Source organism: Brienomyrus brachyistius, chromosome 20 (genome assembly GCF_023856365.1).
Source record: "Brienomyrus brachyistius isolate T26 chromosome 20, BBRACH_0.4, whole genome shotgun sequence".
Lineage (NCBI taxonomy): Eukaryota > Metazoa > Chordata > Actinopteri > Osteoglossiformes > Mormyridae > Brienomyrus > Brienomyrus brachyistius.
The window spans coordinates 1316098-1337273 of NC_064552.1; the positions used below are offsets into that span (position 1 = coordinate 1316098).

The 21176-nt window shown below is 52.3% G+C and overlaps 1 protein-coding gene across 1 annotated transcript in view; it reads left to right on the plus strand.

Moving 5' to 3' along the window:
* Positions 1-21176, plus strand: part of nrg3b (neuregulin 3b) — a 143281-nt gene that overhangs the window by 69208 nt on the left and 52897 nt on the right. Inside the window, exon 2 of the mRNA XM_048988020.1 lies at positions 12643-12772. Within this exon, the coding sequence (XP_048843977.1) occupies positions 12643-12772 (130 nt within the window). The remainder of the gene's footprint in view (positions 1-12642; positions 12773-21176) is intronic.

The window sequence follows — 21176 nt, forward strand, 5'->3', positions numbered from 1 at the left end:
GATGTGGCCTCTTTAGGGACGAACCGGACCACACTGGGCCGGACTGGGCTGGCAGCTGAAGGGGGCTGGTGTGCTATGACAGCCCAGGAAGTGGAACCAGGCGACTGGGGTGGGTCTTGGTGCCGGAGCTGCTGCTAGGACTTCAGAATGGGTTACTGGGCCAAAAAGACTGATACAACAGGAAATATGAAAATGAGGGACGGGATTAAGGGCTGAGCTGCACAATGGACTGAGACTGGCCAAATGTAATGGCTCCTCTAATGTCATTATGTAATGTATCTTGTCAATTTTAGCCATTGATCCAGCTGCAAGTTTCACTCTACCAACCTGAAATGTGTACCTTATTACGTGGGACTGACATCAGCCAATGCACCACCTACAGGCCAATCTGAGTTGTCAGGCAAGCTCTGGGGAGACAGTGGGTAAGGGGGTGGTCCAGCTGCCTTCGTGGAGGACCCTGGGCGAAGCCGTCAAAGGCTGCGTTCATAAATCATTCACGCCCGCGGTAATAAAGACGTACTCAAGAGGGCAGCGGGCAGTTCACATCTGCAGCCTTCTCCCATTGCCCGAGGCAAAGCTGCCGCAGCTGCCCTAAGCAGCTCCCATGTGGTACTGGGCACAAGAGCTCACCAGGGCGGCCATAAGCTGCCCAGCGGAGGCCAGCTTTGCCCCCTGACCTTCCGTCTTCTTAGCAGTTGTTGGAATTGGGGGGCTTATGGCACCTCACAGCACGACAGGCACCGATGGAGTTAATGGCAGGTTCTGCAGCTTGTGGGATAAATGACATGAAAGGGAATCCCAGCAGGGCCCAAGCTGTGTGACCTTGAGAAATGAGTGTGACCTTGAGTCACATTTCTTAATCACTATGATGATTTAGCCGTACACGTGAGCTGGCTTGTGAGCAGAAGCCGGACAGATATCAGACACCAAGCCCGAGCATGACGTGGGGGAGGAGAAACCTGGGCGGATTTCTATGCATGAGTCCATGGATAATCGCATCTGGTTGTAGATTGGAGTTTTAATGACGGTGGGTAAAGCTGCCCGCGATTGATCCTCAGAGCCGCCGGGTTAATCAGATCATTAAGAGTCTTTTCATCAGCAGTCCGCCGACTGATTGAGGAGCAGTCAGTGCCTGGCCTGTGGACACTCAAGTGCCCCACTGCTGGGCTGCGGGAATGAGGTGGGGATGGGTTTCCCCCAGCCTTAATGCGGCGGCTGCTTTGCCACTGCCCGCCACCACTGCTGCCAATCGCCACCAAGTCCACCGCATCAATTTCAGAGGGACTTTGGGTTTCTTCCACTCTGAATGACTCTTACGTGCCCCAGTGCTGTGCTGCCAGGATATCTGCGTTTTCCAGTGATATTATTATACCGGAGGACTGGAGGAAGGCAATCTGGCAGTAGAAGGTGAACCGCATCGAAGCACTGGTTTCCAGCCTGAGCTGGTGTCAGACTTATTTAGACTGGTCCTGATCTGGCCAGAATGGCTTTGCATTGTTGGTGCTGGATTCCTGTGCAATCTGGGCGGGGTGGGGGGGGGAGTATGGCAGAGCTCTGTTTAGGAGCATAACATTCATGCTGCCTTCAAAATGATAAAATCCTGTTTCAGCACAAAATAAGGAATAACATTATAAATATCTAATGCAGAAGGCTGCTCAGGATGTAGATGCCTACAGTGCAGGGAACGGGAGCTCAATGCTACTGGAGACATTTTCTGTGTCAGAAAAGGGTAGGAGCTACCAGTACTCCCCCTACATCTTCCTCTATATGCTATCAGTATCATTACTCCCCCTACATCTTCCTCTATATGCTATCAGTATCATTACTCCCCCTACATCTTCCTCTACATGCTATTAGTATCATTACTCCCCCTACATCTTCCTCTATATGCTATCAGTATCATTACTCCCCCTACATCTTCCTCTACATGCTATTAGTATCATTACTTCCCCTACATCTTCCTCTATATGCTATCAGTATCATTACTCCCCCTATATCTTCCTCTATATGTTATCAGTATCATTACTCCCCCTACATCTTCCTCTATATGCTATCAGTATCATTACTCCCCCTACATCTTCCTCTATATGCTATCAGTATCATTACTCCCCCTACATCTTCCTCTATATGCTATCAGTATCATTACTCCCCCTACATCTTCCTCTATATGCTATCAGTATCATTACTCCCCCTATATCTCCTCTCAAGTGCTATCAGTATTATTACTCCCCCTACATCTTCCGCTATATGCTATCAGTATCATTACTCCCCCTACATCTCCTCTCATGTGCTTTCAGTATCATTACTCCCCCTACATCTTCCGCTATATGCTATCAGTATCATTACTCCCCCTACACCTCCTCTCATGTGCTTTCAGTATCATTACTCCCCCTACATCTTCCTCTATATGTTATCAGTGTCATTACTCTCCCAACATCTCCCTCATGTGCTATCAGTATCATTACTCCCCCTACATCTCCTTTCATGTGCTATCAGTATCATTACTCCCCTTACATCTCCCCCATGTGCTATCAGTATCATTACTCCCCCTACTTCTCCTCCCATGTGTGATCAGTATAATTACTCCCCTAACATCTCCTCCCATGTGCTATCAGTATCATTACTCCCCTTACATCTCCTCCCATGTGCTATCAGTATCATTACTCCCCCTACATCTCCTTTCATGTGCTATCAGTATCATTACTCCCCTTACATCTCCCCCATGTGCTATCAGTATCATTACTCCCCCACAACTCCTCTCATGTGCTCCCCTATTTACTAAAGCCATCATTATTATGCCTGCATCTCCTCCTTTATGCTAATCCTATCATTACTCCCCCAGAATCTCCTCTTGTATGCTAATCCTATCATTACTCCCCCAGAATCTCCTCTTGTATGCTAATCTTATCATTACTCCACCTCTATCTCCTCCTGTATGCTAACAGCATCATTACTCCGCTTAGACCTCCTTTAGTTTTCTAATAATATCACAACTCCACTTAGGTCTCCTCTGAAATGCTAATTATATTCCATCTATGTAGTCCTCTAAGATCAGCTCTCTTCCACAGATAGTATTTGTTCCACCTCAGTAACGCCATAAATGTGTTTAGCGATTATACAGTCATATGTGCATTCGTTTCTATACCTGTATTTTTGGAAACTTATGAATTTAATAATCACTATTGTTTATTTATCTGCTTGCCACTATCGACTCTGAGGAATAAACCAAAACCAGCCATAAATAATAAATGAGGTCTAAATAGTAGAAGGAAATGAAATCTTTGACCTTGAGTGAAGCTGGCAGAGGTGGTCAGCCTGAGCTTCAGAGAGCCAGTGTTGCTGGGGCTGTCACCTGACCCAGCGGGCAAGCAGGGAGACTGGCAGGCACTGGGCAGGCAGGCACTGGGCAGGCAGGCACTGGGTAGGCAGGGAGACTGGGCAGGCACTGGGCAGGCAGGCACTGGGTAGGCAGGGAGACTGGGCAGGCAGGCCCTGGGCAGACAGACATAGGCAGGCAGGCAGGTGCTGGGCAGGCAGGCCCTGGGCAGGCAGACATAGGCAGGCAGACAGGTGCTGGGCAGGCAGGCACTGGGCAGGCAGACATAGGCAGGCAGGCAGGTGCTGGGCAGGCAGACAGGCAGGCCCCAGGAGGGCAGGCAGGCAGGTGCTAGGCAGGCAGACAGGCAGGCAGATGAGCAGGCAGGTCCTGGGCAGATGGACATGCAGGCGCTGGGCAGGCAGGCAGTCAGGTGGACAAGCATGCAGGTGCTGGGCAGGCAAGCAGGAAGGCAGGTACTGAGCAGACAGGTAGGCAGCCAAGTAGGTTGGCAGGCAGGCAGCTGCTGGAAAGGTGGCATACAGACAGGAATGCAGGTGCTAGGCAGGCATGTTGGCAGACAGGCAGGCAGTTCATCAGATAGGCAGGTGGGTAGGCAAGCAGGTGGGTAGGTAGGCAGGTGCTGGGAAGGCGGCATGCAGACAGGAATGTGGGTGCTAGGCAGGCATGTTGGCAGGCAGGCAGGCAAATTGGTAGGCAGGCAGTTCATCAGATAGGCAGGTGGGCAGGCAAGCAGGTGGGTAGGCAGGCAGGTGCTGGGCAGGCGGTGGGCAGTTGATCAGGTAGGCAGGGAGTTGGGCCTTGTGTTCCTCTCAGGCTATGGTGGCCCTCTGCTGGCTCACTCTGGACCCTGGGTACTCTGTCTACTGCTGTCACACTTAGCCTGAGAGGCAGCGTGTTCTGGGATGGGAGCGCTGGATGGCAGGGTGAGCCCATGGGGGCCCTGCTGTCACTGGTGTAGCTGTGAGTTGTTACTCTGTATCTACATTTTCTGTGAAGAACAAAGAAAAATCAAGGTGCAACGAATTTGTCCTGGACTTCACTGAAAGAAAAATCAATATTTAGTGGGTCTTTATACTTGCTTCTATACTGTTGATCTAATACCAGGTTCAGCTTGCAATACAGGCCAGTGATTAGAATTTAGTGATTAATTGTCATTGTTGACATACCACAGCACGCAACAACAAAATGTGTCCACTGCATTTAACCCATATGTGACAATGTGACATAGCAGGAGGCAGCTAATTCAGTGCCCAGCGAGCAGGGCTTGGGGACAGCACCTTGCTCAGGGTACCTCAGTGGTGCCTTGCTGGTTGGGGATTCGAACCAGCAATCTTTCAATTACAAGTGCATTTCCCTAACCATTTAGCCACCACTGCACAGCAAGAGTATAGACCTGCTGCAGTACAGTTCTCTGGCATGCAATATTGACGTAAGTACACAATTTCCAGCCCCTCCATCACTCAGCATTGCTGTGAGTGTAGACCAGTCAGGATACTGATCTCCATCACTCATCACTGCTGAATATGGACCTACCATGGTACAGACCTCCATTACACAGCACTGCTGTGAGTATAGACCTGCCTTAGTACAGATCTCTGTCACACAGTGCTGCTGTGAGTATAGACCTGCTCTGGTACAGACCTCCGTCACACCGTGTTGCTGTGAGTATAGACCTGCTGCTCTAAAGATCTCCATCACACAGCATTGCTGTATAGTAGAGTACAGACCTGCCTTGGTACAGATCTGTCACACAGCGCTGCTGTCAGTATAGACCAGTTGCGGCACAGACCTCCATCACACAGTACTGCTGTGACTATTGACCCGCCGCAGTACACACCTCCATCACACAGTGCTGCTGTGACTACTGACCCGCCTCAGTACACACCTCCATCACACAGTGCTGCTGTGAGTTTAGACCTGCCACACTAAAGATCTTCACACGGCGCTGCTGTGGGTATAGATCTGCTGTTACGCAGACCTCTGTGACACAGCGCTGTTGTGAGTATAGACCTGCCGCAGTACAGACCTCCGTCACACAGTGCTGTTGTGAATATAGACCTGCCGCGGTACAGATCTCCGTCACACAGTGTTGCTGTCAGTATTGATCTGGTAAAGATCTCTGTCACACAGAGCTGCTGTGAGTATAAACCTGCTATGGTATAGACCTCCATCTCCCAGCACTGCTGTCAGTATAGGTGTCTGTCACACAGTGCTGCTTTGAAAATGAGACAGGCCATGTATAGAGGCTGTGCTGGGCTGATGAGGGAGTCTGACAGGCATGTAAATCAGTGGGCCTCCGTGCAGCAGGGGGCAGGTGGAAGCCTGTGCCATAATGGGGGCATTTTTACAACCAACTGATGGATGGAGGAGGAGACGCATATTCAAGCAAAAGCCTTGATTCCCCTTGGTCCCAGACAAGCTGACCTGGGTTTCATTTTTCTCTGTCACTGGGGGGTGCAGAGGCTTGCTGTGACTTGCCCCCCTGCCCCCCCGCCCCCCCAGATGGTTGGCTATCTCCAGACATAGAACAACAATAAGCCTCCCAGACTTTCCTCTTTCTCGAGGCTGTGTTTGTTTACCAGCATGATGTCCAAAGGGTGTTTCAATCTTTAGGTCTTCAGAGTGCTCCGATTAATGTTGGGGCTGTCTTTGGTTGACCCCCAACCTTCCAGGACGAAGCCAATTAAATCTGGTTGGCTTTTATGGACCAGCCCTCCCAGGGTGGCTGTCCTAGAATACTTGACATGAGGCAGAGTTGCGGGTTGGCTGTGAGTGGAGATGAGGCAAAGCTGTGAGTTAGCTGTGACTCGAGGCAGATAAGTGAGTCGGCTGTCAGTCTAGGTAGAGCTGTGAGTTGGCTGTCTGGCAAGGAAGAGTCGTATCAGTTGTCAGTGAAGGAATAATTGTGTCAACTCTCCATCGAGGCAGAACTGAGTGACCTTGCAGTCGAGGCAGAGCTGTGAGTCGACTATAAGTCGATTAAAAACCATGAGGATTAAGGCCAGACTGAGGCAGCGACGACAGTGAATGTTACACAGTATTAACAGTGGTTGTGGAAAAAGCCAAATAAGATGAAAAGCAAAAGAAAAACTCCTGTTCATGCATCCAAGAGGGACAGACGCGGTGATCCAGGGCGTCTGCTTGGCTGTTTAACTTCCAAGCAACAGACGTTTGATCTGCTTTGTGACTGCAGCAGTGAGCAGAAACGCACCTGTGTAAGCTTACAGCAGGCCATCTGCAGTGAGCACGGCACAGGGCTGCCTGCCTCCCAGCACGCTGCTCCTGGTGCATGATGGGATATCACTGGAGCCTCCAATGAGGAATAACAAGCCAGAGGGGAAGTGTCCAGGCAACAAGAGCAGTGTTAGACACAGGATTATAGCAGTACTCAAGTAATACTCACGTGCTCTATAGTATCCCTGTATTCAGAATCCAGTGAGATGTAAGTCTGATACAATGTGGAGTATTTTCATAACAGCAGGCACTCCCCCCAGCAGAGATCCCCAGTTCTCTTCCAAGTTGAAGGAACAGCATTTACGTTTTTTTTTTGTTTTCGCCAAACGACCCCCTGTCTGCTTCTCACTGGGTTTGTTCCCAGCCTAATAAATCTGATCTGTGAAAAGAGGCTTGTGGTGATTAGAGTCCCTCTGGCAGTCAGTCAAGCCGTCAGCAAACATTCGATCCCGTTCAGATTGCCGCGCGTTCCGGGTCGGAGCTGGGGATTGGGAAGCTCATTCTGCTAATCAGCGCTTACAAAGCTGGGTCACACGCATGCACAAACACACGCGCACGAAGACAAAAAGTACACAGTCACAGGCAAACACTCACCCAGTCCGCCGTCCTCGTCGCATCAGGATGGGCTTATTTCTGAGGTGCCAGCAACATCTGAAAGTCCTTGGCTGTTTCTGAATTGTTCCAGGTGTTTCTGGTAAGTTTGGACACTTCTCATAATGTACTGTCAGGTTCTGATGTGTTATGGGTGTTTCTGGAGATGACCTGAATGTTTATGGCATGTTCTCAGTGTTGCTCAAACTTGCCGGATGCTTTTGATCACTACTAGGACAACTCAAGTAACTGCTCACTAGTGTGTCAACAGAGGGTGCAGTCTGGGTGTGCGTCTGTTAGTATAGCAAGTCATTTGAAATACATATTTTGGGATCTAATGAAACAATTCATGACAAGTTATCTGTCTGAGACTGAACCTGGTGCCCTCTGCTTTCTGCTTATGGTGGTATGATGGATTTTCAAGAGCAAGATCAAAGTTTGGTGCCACCAATCCATTTTGAGAAAGTGCAGATATGCTGTCTGTCAGCGAAGAGTTCAGTGGTGCAGGGTGGGTGTCTCCCTGGCTGGGGTGTCAGTTTACCTTGAATGTCACCCCATTCATTAAAATGATAGCAGGGGTGGTGTGGATACATGTGCCACCCGCCAGTGACTCCCTTCCCAGAGATGGTTCTGCCCAGAGGGTTCTACTGCTTTTGCAGAGCAGACCTAGCGGCATTGTGCACTGAAACCTGTCTGACTCAGCGATTCGAGTCTCCTGGGCCACATAGATCCTCTTTGGAGGTTCTGCCTTCGATGGCAGCTTCTACAGGCACTGGTAAGATGGGGTCGATATTGCATGGAGCTGCCTTCATTAGAAGCATGCAAAAGAAAGCCTGAACCCCCCCCCCCCCCCCCCCCGCGCGCAATACGGCCCTTTTAAGCATTTCTATCTAATTATACTTCCCAAGTAACATTTCATCAATGCTCAGCCAGCTTTCTGTGCTCCAAAAATACTGCTTCCTGCTCTCTCTCTCTGCCCCTGGGCCAAAACACACAGGTTGCACAGAGGACGTGTGTAAATACACCCGTGGTACTTACTGGAAAAGCTCATATTAGGCATAGATAGCGGGACAAAGGAGGTTTGCTGTGAAGCGGCTGGTAAGGCGGTGAGGATCTGCGTCCCTGCTGCCTGTGGCTGACTGGGATTTCACTCTGTGCTCCGTTGGATCATACTGGGCTAATGAACTTATGGCTGGGAATTTATCTGACCAGCATCACAGTTGCATGGCTGATGTAATTAGAGCTCGTGATAACGAGAGCCCATCAAAATGAACAAGTGGCTTGATACATTCCCGAGCGGGAATGAGCCCTGAATACCAGGTGACTGTCTCCGGATGCAGGCGAGCTCCTTGAAGCAGAAGCTGCCGTTGCTTGGACACGGTCTCTGTGAAGTGAAGTGTGCGGTTGCTTGGACACGGTCTCCGTGAAGTGAAGCGAGCGGTTGCTTGGACACGGTCTCCGTGAAGTGAAGCGAGCGGTTGCTTGGACACGGTCCCCGTGAAGTGAAGCGAGCGGTTGCTTGGACACGGTCCCCGTGAAGTGAAGTGAAGTGAGAGGTTGCTTGGACACGGTCTCCGTGAAGTGAGCGGTTGCTTGGACACAGTCTCCGTGAAGTGAAGCGAGCGGTTGCTTGGACACGGTCTCCGTGAAGTGAAGCGAGCGGTTGCTTGGACACGGTCCCCGTGAAGTGAAGTGAGCGGTTGCTTGGACACGGTCCCCGTGAAGTGAAGTGAGCGGTTGTATGGACACGGTCTCCGTGAAGTGAAGTGAGCCGGTTGCTTGGACACTATTGACCGTCCTTGCAATACCAAAGGAAATGCCGCTGGGGTCTGCTTCTTGTAAGACCATGTGACCCATTGCTGGGACACTGAGTCTCCAGGAGCTGTTGACTGTTGCCTGGACACTATGTCTGCGACCTGCTCTCTGCATGTGGTTCTGCTTGGATGTGCCATGAATCAGTTTTTGTCTTTATGAAGCGGGGCATGACCTCAGCTGGTCTTATTGAAGCCCACTGGACTTTGTGTTTGATCAGTAGCATAGCAGCATAAGCATAATACTGCGACGTTAATTACCCAGTATGTGGGAGGGTGGTTCCTATGGACATCAGTTTGATGCTGCAAACATCAACAATTAGTCACAAAGTTGAAAACAAAGTTGAGTCATAATGGCTCTGCAAACCTCAGGCTGAGCATCGGAAGACCTCCGAGTCCCCAGAGGCCTGCCTTCCTGGCAGCTGGGTGGGTGTGTTGGTTGGGGCTGAGCTACATGGCAACTCTTCTTGCTGTTCACTCTGTCTCACACTCACTTGTGTGTGAACACATCTGCACAGATTCATCATGGGGGCAAGCCAACGTCAACCTGTGCATGTGAGTGCAGTGTAGTGTCAGAAACCCCCGCTGACGTCAGCCCGTGAGTTTGATTCTGTGTCAGATACTCCCACTGATGTCAACTTGTGCATGAGAGTATGGTGCAGTGTCAGATACTGCTGGCAGCATCAGCCCATGCACGTGAGTACGGTGTAATGTTAGATACTACTGCTGATGTTAGCCCATGCACGTTAGTGTGATGCAGTGTGAAATACTCCTGCCAACATGAGCTTGTGCACATGGCTGTGGTGCAGTGTCAGATACTCCCATCGAGGTGAGCCAGTGCACGTGGGTGCGGTGCAGTGTGAGATACTCCCATCGAGGTGAGCCAGTGCACGTGGGTGCGGTGCAGTGTCAGATACTCCCATCGAGGTGAGCCAGTGCACGTGGGTGCGGTGCAGTTTCAGATACTCCCATCGAGGTGAGTCAGTGCACGTGGGTGCGGTGCAGTGTCAGATACTCCCATCGAGGTGAGCCAGTGCACGTGGGTGCGGTGCAGTGTCAGATACTCCCATCGAGGTGAGTCAGTGCACGTGGGTGCGGTGCAGTGTCAGATACTCCCATCGAGGTGAGCCAGTGCACGTGGGTGCGGTGCAGTGTCAGATACTCCCATCGAGGTGAGCCAGTGCACGTGGGTGCGGTGCAGTGTCAGATACTCCCATCGAGGTGAGTCAGTGCACGTGGGTGCGGTGCAGTGTCAGATACTCCCATCGAGGTGAGCCAGTGCACGTGGGTGCGGTGCAGTGTCAGATACTCCCATCGAGGTGAGCCAGTGCACGTGGGTGCGGTGCAGTGTCAGATACTCCCATCAAGGTGAGCCAGTGCACGTGAGTGCGGTACAGTGTCAGATACTCCCATCGAAGTGAGCCCGTGCACGTCGGTGCGGTGCAGTGTCAGATACTCCGGCCGATGTGAGTCCGTTCCTAGCTTGTCTAAAGAGTGTGGGGCACGGGCCTAATGAGGCAAGTCACATGTCTAAAGAGGGCGGGGCACAGGCCTAATGAGGCAAGGCACATGTCTAAAGAGGGTGTGGCACGGGCCTAATGAGGCAAGGCACATGTCTAAAGAGGGTGGGGCACGGGCCTAATGAGGCAAGGCACATGTCTAAAGAGGGCGGGGCACAGGCCGAAAGAGGGCGGGGTGCATGTGGGTTATGGGCCTAAAGAGGATGGAGACATGCTATGTTCATTAATGATGTGTTAAGGTTATAGTAACCATGTGTTAGGGTGAGAGAACAGCTGTGTTATGGTCAGTAATCATGTGTTAAGGTTACAGTAACCATGTGTTAGGGTGAGAGAACAGCTGTGTTATGGTCAGTAATCATGTGTTAAGGTTACAGTAACCATGTGTTAAGGTTACAGTAACCATATATTAGGGTGAGAGTACAGCTGTGTTATGTCACATATTGTACAGAGGAATGGGTCAATAATTGCTGCACAGTGCATGAGAGAGCATGTGTCTGCACAGGCCAGCACATGCCACGCGGGAGCAGTGTGTGAGGAAAGCATCTGCATTGCAGCAGTTTGCGCAGCTGAATTTGGGGGCGGGGGGGTTTAGACAACACCATTTCAGCACAGCGTGTCAGTGAGTAGTAGCGTTACACTGTGCTCAGTCCATCGTTTTTCATCAGAGGCTGGGATCTGTGACGGCCCGCGGGATCAGAGAGCAGGAGCGATACACCGTGCTTAGTCCCTCATTCATCGTCAGGGGTGGGGATCCGTGACGCCCCATGTGGTCAGAGAGTGGGAGCGTTACACCGTGCTTAGTCCCTCATTCATTGTCAGGGGTGGGGATCCGTGACGCCCCACGTGGTCAGAGACTGGGAGCGTTACACCGTGCTTAGTCCCTCATTCATCGTTAGGGGTGGGGATCCGTGACGCCCCACGTGGTCAGAGACTGAGAGCGTTACACCGTGCTTAGTCCCTCATTCATCGTTAGGGGTAGGGATCCGTGACGCCCCACATGGTCAGAGACTGAGAGCGTTACACCGTGCTTAGTCCCTCATTCATCGTTAGGGGTAGGGATCCGTGACGCCCCACGTGGTCAGAGAGCTGGAGCGTTACACCGTGCTTAGTCCCTCATTCATCGTCAGGGGCGGGGATCCGTGACGCCCCACGTGGTCAGAGACTGGGAGCGTTACACCGTGCTTAGTCCCTCATTCATCGTCAGGGGTGGGGATCCGTGACGCCCCACGTGGTCAGAGAGTGGGAGCGTTACACCGTGCTCAGTCCCTCATTCATCGTTAGGGGTGGGGATCCGTGACGCCCCACGTGGTCAGAGACTGAGAGCGTTACACCGTGCTCAGTCCCTCATTCATCGTCAGGGGTAGGGATCCGTGACGCCCCACGTGGTCAGAGACTGAGAGCGTTACACCGTGCTTAGTCCCTCATTCATCGTCAGGGGTAGGGATCCGTGACGCCCCACGTGGTCAGAGAGTGGGAGCGTTACACCGTGCTTAGTCCCTCATTCATCGTTAGGGGTGGGGATCCGTGACGCCCCACGTGGTCAGAGAGTGGGAGCGTTACACCGTGCTCAGTCCCTCATTCATCGTTAGGGGTGGGGATCCGTGACGCCCCACGTGGTCAGAGAGTGGGAGCGTTACACTGTGCTCAGTCCCTCATTCATCGTTAGGGGTGGGGATCCGTGACGCCCCACGTGGTCAGAGAGTGGGAGCGTTACACCGTGCTTAGTCCCTCATTCATCGTTAGGGGTGGGGATCTGTGACACCCTGCAGAGTCAGAGAGCAGGGCGTTACGCTGTGCTTAATCCGTTATTCATCATCCTCTGTAATCCAGGTTTTTCACCATTTTCCATCCCTGCCTGTACATTGTGATGTACTCTTTCTTATGTGGAGAGAACCCACCTCCCTCACTCCCCTAAAATAGCTCATGCCATCCCTCTACAAACAGTGATGCTCTCTTCATCATAATTAATGCTCCTTTTTGACTGTGATACACAGATTGGTCCTTGCCCTCGGGACTCGGCAGTGTGAGCCCCCCCCAGGTCTGAGGGATGGGCGCAGTGTGGGCGGGGTGGAGACACAATGCCCCCAATGCAAGGGTATCCACTTGCCAGTTAGGACACTCATGCCCTACCCTCTACCCCTTGCAGTGGTCCCCACGTCACCGCCTCTTCGATCTGAGCACTTTAAGCCATGCAGAGACAAGGACTTGGCCTACTGCCTGAATGAAGGGGAGTGCTTCATCATTGAGACACTCACCGGCTCGCACAAGCACTGCAGGTAAGGCCACTGGTCCCCCTCTCTCCCCTCCCTCCCCCTTCATCATCCCCCTCTCCCTCCCCCTCCCCCTCTTTCTCTCTCTCAGTCCCTCCGTTTCTCTGTCCCCGAGATTCCCGGCCTTTCAAATCTTTTGAATCTTTCATTTTGTGCTGCACTGCTGTTTCATCCGGTTCAATGGGGAGTCGCTTCCAGGGCCACTCTCACGCGCCCGCTCTCTCCATGCCTCCTGCTTCCCTCATCAGACGATGAGGCGTAAGAAGCCCTGGTTTCGCCAGGGGGTGTGGGGTGAAGAGCGGCGTGCGGAGCGTTGGTACCGATGCACTCCCAGCGCTGATAATGTCAGTGATAATTGGGCTTCTCATTCTCCTGACTGACTGCCGTCTAAGCTTCTGCAAACATGGCGAACGTAGCTTATAATTACCTGGCGGCGTAACATCACCGTGTCACACAGCCCAGCGCTGCTGCCAGGTGCAGCTGTGGCACTGAGCCCCACTGAGCCCCACTGAGCCACCTATCGAACCAGGGCCCCTGGCAGGTGGCCAGCCAGCACCGGGCGCAGCGAGGGTGGTGGTGGGACGGGAATTTCTCACCAGGCACAGGCTCGAAATCTCACTAACACACCAGCGCTCCATTCTCACTTCTTCTCTGGAAGTTTCCCCTGATGATACTCCGGTGCTGGGTGGAGGGTACAGACTGTGGAGGTCTCTGTGGATCCGTTGAATCATCGCCTCTCTGTGTTGGCTGCTTGTTCCCTCTCCTACGTGTCTGAACCCACCGCTCCCCGACTGACTCAGCCGTTAGGCCTTTCCAGCACTACTTGACGTTCCGAGGAAAGTTTGAGCTTCCAGGAAACCAGGTGACAGTGAGTCTGTGGGACGAGGTGGGAGCCGCTCCCATCTGCATATCACCCTTCCCCGCTGCTGCCTCGCTCTTCCCTCTGATACTCCTCCTTTACGCTGGCTAAGGCAGAGCGAGCTAGCCTTATTTCTGCTGTCACCATAGCAACAGAGCTCCTCCGTACTTTGCAGCGAGGAGACCCGGCAACGGTTCTGAGGCCCTAACCCCTCCTCGTCTCCGGCACCTCATGGCCGCTAACAGAGCTCTCGGTGGCCCTATGTGACGAGCCAGCTGAGAGGAAGGGTAATGCTAGCTGCAGCATCACCTTCACACTGAAGGTGTAACTCAGCAGCTGTGATACTTCATGCTAATGTCCGTTTAGCCTAACAGAGCTGTGTGTCGCTCACTTTTCGCCTGAGAATGGAGCGGTTGCTGTGCAGCATTGCTTCTGGACAGTCGGTGGGTATGAGCAGCATGCTTCCATGTAGCTAGGTGATCATGTGACGTAGCACCTGAGGCATGTAGCCAGCTAGCCATGGAGCCTGTAGCTACGTGGCTATGGGGCCACTTTGCTGCATGGTCATGTATTCGTATAACTTGACTGTTGTACTGTTAACTCCCCTTGTAGCCATTGTGAACAGGAGGATGCCATCCTGTTAGTGACAAGGGCATGTCAGGAATACGTCTCTGAGGCACTACCTCAACCTAGCAAAACATCACCAGCAAGAGTGTGTGACGTGCAGTCAGAGGCATGCATCAGACGGCGGGTCCGTGTCAGGACGGCCCGACCTGGCAAAGGCGGGGCCTAACCGATAGCTACGACGACAACACATATCATTTTAATGGATACGATGTCCTTCTTCTCTTAGTTTCTCTGTAGAGCACAGAAGCAGCCAGTGATTAAACTGTCAGCACGGCAGCAGATTTAGAGTCAGCGCTCTAATCCTCACTGCATCTGGCCCTCAGCCTCGGGGGGACAGTGGACATTTTTACAGGGCCCCTGAGTACGGGGGGATGAGGACGGAGGGTGGAGGGGTTTCAAACAGAGCTGGTGTCATCAGCAACTCAAAAACACAGAGAGATCAGTGACTGTTCATCCGCAAGGAGGAGCTGAAAATATCCGCCAAAGCGCCGCTCTCCGTGCGTGCATCGTGTGTGTGACGGGCAGATCACCGCCTCGCACGGAAAGCTGTCCCTTTGTATCCCGATTGAATGGAATTCATAGCGGAATGCATGTGGACAGCGTTCCTGCTGGAATGCCAAGGAAGAAAGAGGACAGACCCGGGCCGAAGATGGCAGGTCGGGTCGATGGGCTCTCATTCCATTACGGCCGTGGACTTGCGCAAATACAGCGGGGCTAGTTCAGTTAACATGATTAGTTGCCATAGTGCTAAGTAATCTCACATATGAGCACCATTAGACCTGAAAAACATAAACACTCAGTTCTAATACAAGAAAATGCTGAACCAGCAGCTATGTGTACAACAATATCGGGATTGAAAATGGGCTAAATCCGAAGCTTTGGCTGTTTAATTGAGCAATTCCACTACACAGCAGTGTACTATGGCATATCCGGGACTGTAAGTTGTAGCACCGTCCATTGTGGGCTGAGGATCTCAGAAATGACCACATAGCCATTGATAAAGGTTCATATAAGTGGAATTCTGCTGTTCCCCACAGGATCATATGGTGGGAAGATCACAGAATGACTGTAGGATGAAGTATATGGTCAGGATCACAGAATTACTGTAGGGTGTAGTGTAGGGTCAAGATCGCAGAATGACTGTAGGGTGAAGTGTAGGGTCAAGATCGCAGAATGACTGTAGGGTGAAGTGTAGGGTCAAGATCGCAGAATGACTGTAGGGTGAAGTGTAGGCTTAGGATCACAGAATGACTGTAGGATGAAGTATAGGGTCAAGATCGCAGAATGACTGTAGGATGAACCATAGGGTCAGGATCACAGAACCTTCTGTGACCCTCTCTGTCCCACCCTTAAGACCTCATTGCTACACTGATGGACATGTCTAGCTTTTGCTGCCTTCTGGGCCTGTGGAGCGTGGTCTGCTCTTGAGAGGTGAAGCGGGCACCAAACACATACCCCATTCATCAGGGGAGTGATGTGCTTTGCAGTGGCACATTGAAGGCTTGTCATACATGGTATCTGGCTGCTTGGGGATTAGCAACACAATTTACACTCTAGGAGGCCTCGTCCAAGGGGTCCTCAGTCTCCAGCTGTATGATGGGGCTCAATGGTAAGGCCTTTTGTGTAAATGTGCCGCCTAAGCGTCGGAATAGTAAGACCTCTTTCTCCAGAAAGTTCCGTACTGGTGGTTAAAGGAGCCGGCGCTGTGAGGGATCAAAGGGCCCAGGAAGTGCTCTCAGCAGAGTGAAGAGCAAAGAGCACTCTCCCAGGGCGATGGCCACCCCCTTAAGCGGCCGGCGGGATTTCTGTAGACACTTTCACGGCGCATTATTCCGGCGCCTTCCACCAGAGTAATGGACTGAATTATTTGGGTACATAAATTTCAGATGAGTAGTGGCTCCTCTCCACAGTTATACCAACAGCTCGACATCGAAGGGACGGGTCCAGCCCTGGACTCCTCCCCCCAGAGACATCTCTGGGAACATCGCTGGATGTTGTGATTCCTGGCAGTGAGTCCAGGCTTATTTTGAGTTAGTACATAAAAAAAATAAAAAAAACGTGGCTGCAGATGGTCAATGAAAATATAAAGGCATAAAGGCATAAAGGCATAAAGGCAAGCGATTCTCAGATGCCGAAAAGCTACTTGTTGTCCATACATCAAATGGTCCTCGTAAGCCTACATGAACCAACGTGGCTGTCATTTGCAGGACGTTCCCACTAAGGAGTCCAGGTGACATGAATCTATTAGCTGCATACAGCATTTGACGATACGGCAGGATCGCCAGCCTGGACATGGGGCAGGGGTGCCGCAGTTAGGATTTGCAAATGAACATTAAAAATTAACAGAATATCACAGCTTTCAAAGTCGAGGCAGTTCTTCCTAAACCCTAATCTCATATGGAATTTGCAGACTATATCAACCATCCTCTACTAAGTTTTTAATAATTTAAAGTGTATCATTGAGTTCAGGACTGTATTTAGTGATGTCAGATGGCCTGGCATTCATCATCCTATCGGTGACGCCGTAGCATTTTCAAAAATGTATTAAAAATCAATTATATATGCTGGAGATTTAAACTCATCTGTTTATTATTCACTGCATGAAAAACAACGTGAAACTAATTGTGCTGATTGTTTTGAAACGTGTGCAGGAAGCCGCTCACCTGCTCATTCATCATCATAATCAGGTGAAACATGCCCTCTGCACACAGACGCTGTGCCCCAGTCCAGCACGTAGCTCCGCCATCACAGCGAGGCGCTGTGATCCAGTCCTGCACGCGGGTCCGCCGTCACGGCGAGGCGCTGTGATCCAGTCCTGCACGCGGGTCCGCCGTCACGATGAGGCGCTGTGATCCAGTCCTGCACGCGGGTCCGCCGTCACGGCGAGGCGCTGTGATCCAGTCCTGCACGCGGGTCCGCCGTCACGGCGAGGCGCTGTGATCCAGTCCTGCACGCGGGTCCGCCGTCACGGCGAGGCGCTGTGATCCAGTCCTGCACGCGGGTTCGCCGTCACGGCGAGGCGCTGTGATCCAGTCCTGCACGCGGGTCCGCCGTCACGGCGAGGCGCTGTGATCCAGTCCTGCACGCGGGTCCGCCGTCACGGCGAGGCGCTGTGATCCAGTCCTGCACGCGGGTCCGCCGTCACGGCGAGGCGCAGTGCTACAGTCCTGCACGTGGGTCCGCCGTCACGACGAGGCGCTGTGATCCAGTCCTGCACGCGGGTCCGCCGTCACGGTGAGGCGCTGTGCTCCAGTCCTGCACAGGGGTCCGCCGTCACGGCGAGGCGCTGTGATCCAGTCCTGCACGCGGGTTCGCCGTCACGGCGAGGCGCTGTGATCCAGTCCTGCACGCGGGTTCGCCGTCACGGCGAGGCGCTGTGATCCAGTCCTGCACGCGGGTTCGCCGTCACGGCGAGGCGCTGTGATCCAGTCCTGCACGCGGGTTCGCCGTCACGGCGAGGCGCTGTGATCCAGTCCTGCACGCGGGTTCGCCGTCACGGCGAGGCGCTGTGATCCAGTCCTGCACGCGGGTCCGCCGTCACGGCGAGGCGCTGTGCTCCAGTCCTGCACAGGGGTCCGCCGTCACGGCGAGGCGCTGTGCTCCAGTCCTGCACAGGGGTCCGCCGTCACGGCGAGGTGCTGTGATCCAGTCCTGCACGCGGGTTCGCCGTCACGGCGAGGTGCTGTGATCCAGTCCTGCACGCGGGTCCGCCGTCACGGCGAGGCGCTGTGATCCAGTCCTGCACGCGGGTCCGCCGTCACGGTGAGGCGCTGTGATCCAGTCCTGCACATAGCTCCGCCATCACGGTGAGGCGCTGTGATCCAGTCCTGCACATAGCTCCGCCGTCACGGCGAGGCGCTGTGATCCAGTCCTGCACGCGGGTCCGCCGTCACGACGAGGCGCTGTGATCCAGTCCTGCACGCGGGTCCGCCGTCACGGCGAGGCGCTGTGATCCAGTCCTGCACGCGGGTCCGCCGTCACGGCGAGGCGCTGTGATCCAGTCCTGCACGCAGCTCCATCGTCACGGCGAGATGCTGTCCTCCAGTCTTGCACGCAGCTCTGCCGTTATGCCAAGGCGCTGTGCTCCAGTCCTGTCCTCATCCTTGCCAACCATTTCTTCTGTGGATTTTTATTTGGTGGCACCTGTACAGTACAATTTGTGAAGAGTGTACCAGAACTGTGGGGAGAGGGGGGGCAGAGCTAAAGATACAGAGATGGTTGAGGCAGTGGTACACATAAATCTGGCATTAGGCAGTATGATGAGGCGGATTGCCTGTCATTAGATACGGCCTTATTTCCAAATGCATGCTCTGCTCCTATCTGTGCCTCTCAGCTATGAACTGCCACTTTAAAGCACTGTTTAAAGCTTAATGTCAGTGGGTCAAGGTCGACGCCATTATTGTTTCCCGTTACTTAAACCTTTGCGATGTCGCTGCGTCATTTAAGCGACTGGTAAACTGAGAACTGGGGAAGGCAGAGGGAGAGAGAGAGAGAGAGAGAGACAGGGGCAGAGTTAGAGGATAAAGGGAAAGAGAGATCTAGGTTTTCTCCAGAGTAAAGAGCAATTGGGTCCTGAAAAGAGGAGAGTGAGAAGCATAGGCAGCACAAAATGAATGACATTTAGTGTGAGGAGGCAGCAGCGACGCGCTGCACGACTGCGGCTGAAGCCAGGGGCGCCGGTGGCTGCACGACTGCGGCTGAAGCCAGGGGCGCCGGTGGCTGCACGACTGCGGCTGAAGCCAGGGGCGCCGGTGGCTGCACGATTGCGGCTGAAGCCAGGGGCGCCGGTGGCTGCACGACTGCGGCTGAAGCCAGGGGGCGCCGGTGGCTCCGAGCTTCTGAAAGGCGCCATTTCGGCCGAGCTGAAGCCCCGAGCTCTGTGCTGTCACACTCATTTACCATGATATCGCCGCTCAGTGACACACGGTTGTCACTTATCACCACTCATTGCTGAATAGTCACAAAGCGCCTGGGACACGACGTCGTTTCCTCTGAATGAAGACCGTCCCACGTCAGGCCTTTGTCTGTGATTGACATACAGCTGCCATGTGCTACACGGAGTCAGGGCAGCGACGGCGTCCGCAGCCTGGGGAAGGAGGCCTCAACTCAGAACCCCACTCACCATTCTTAGTAGATAAAGTAGAATTAACACTTTAATCTGCAAAACGGTGATCCCCAGCTGCCTGTCTTGGTTGGTAAATAAATGGCAGCGAACGATTAAGTGTTGATTAGGACGCTTAGCCGCCAATCCAGGCGGATTTATCCTTCCTGCTACTTGAAGTTCTAATTGATTTAGTTGACTCTATTGTTTTTTTCTAATTAATACAGTTTAAACACCATAATTGCCGAACTGCATTAGCCCGCTGGCTATGATGGATAGTAAGGAGGTTCTAATTCAGAATGATAGCACAATGAATTCAGCCGAAAGCAAATTTGATGATACTGAATGGCAAAATGTGTGAGGAGTATGTGTGCAGCATCAGGAGCACATGGAAAGGAACCCGAGGAAAGGCGCGGGTGCCGGGATTAGCTCGCTTTCTGGCAGTTAGCGATTAGCAGCCCCTGGGATTATGCATACTTCATCAATCAATGATTAGCAGCAGAGCGGGAAAAAAAGTCTCCCAAGAAGAGTGGCAGTTTCACACCAAAGTGACAGCGAGATGAGCCTGCGCACACAATGGTACTCCTGCTGCAGGAGGTGTGCAGCCTAGCAGGTATTCTGTGCAGGCCTCTAATTGTTCTCTTCATTAAAAGGAAGTGGGCCAAAGCAGGGCAGATGAGGAACACAGCACATTCTCGGCTCTTTCTAGTCACGGCGTCCCTTTCAAGTCAGCTGGTTTGATATGCTAATGAAATGCGGACCTATGCAAATGAGACACGCTTTTCACCATGTGGAAAAGGCCTCGGATATGTCAGGATCAGAATCGGAAGCAGGTTTATCGGCCGAGTATGTTCCCACACATGTGTCTCTGTGGGTCAGTGGCTCTCATATATATAGTAGGTACAGACACAGCTTAGACCAGTGGTCTCAAACTCCAGCCCTGGGGGGGCAGAGCCCTGCACATTTTTGGGTTTTCCTTCATTTAACACACCTGATTCAACTCCTTGTGCTAATTACCACACCACACAGCTCTTGAGCTGAATCATTTGTGATGGAACAGGGAGAGAGCTAAGCTACACAGGACTCCGCCCCCCCAGGACTGGAGTTTGAGATCCCTGGCTTAGACATACAGTCAGTCTGCAATATACAACATGCTTATGTGGTTGATAAATGTATAAAAAGTGTACAGCAAGAGTGTGTTGGGGAGTGTATCTGTGTGTATTCCGGTGAGAATTTTCATTGTGTGTGTTTGTGTGTGTGTGTGTGTGTGTGCACGAGCAGGTATACCTATTCTTATGGGGACACAATGTCCCCATAACGTGATAAATATCCATTTTTTTCTCAGTTTCCTGGTCCCCATAATGGAAAACTTTATGTTATAAAAATCGGTGACTGCTATGAAAAAACTAAAAATGCAAAAACTCTTGTATTTTGCTTGGTTACTTATGGTTATAGTTAGGGTAGGGTGGGGGTAAAGGTTGTCATAGTTAGCGTTAGCATTTTTCCCACAGAAGGGAATGAGCGGTCCTCATAAGGATACCGCCCAACATGTGTGTGTGTTTGAGTGTGTGCATGCGTGCGTGTGCGTATTTGTAAGATGGTGTTGATCCAGAGATCCCCCACGCTCTCCCATGATGCCTGTCTGAATGGGTCAAGCAGAGGTCACACGAATCCACCTATCAACATATCTGCCCATCAATCTCTATGGGAATTAGACTGGAAGCAGATTGATTTCAACAGAATGAAAGCCTGCAGGCACCATCTAGCTAGCTGCTTGTCTCGGGTGCATAACCTCTCTAAGGGTAAATCCATCAACATGCCTC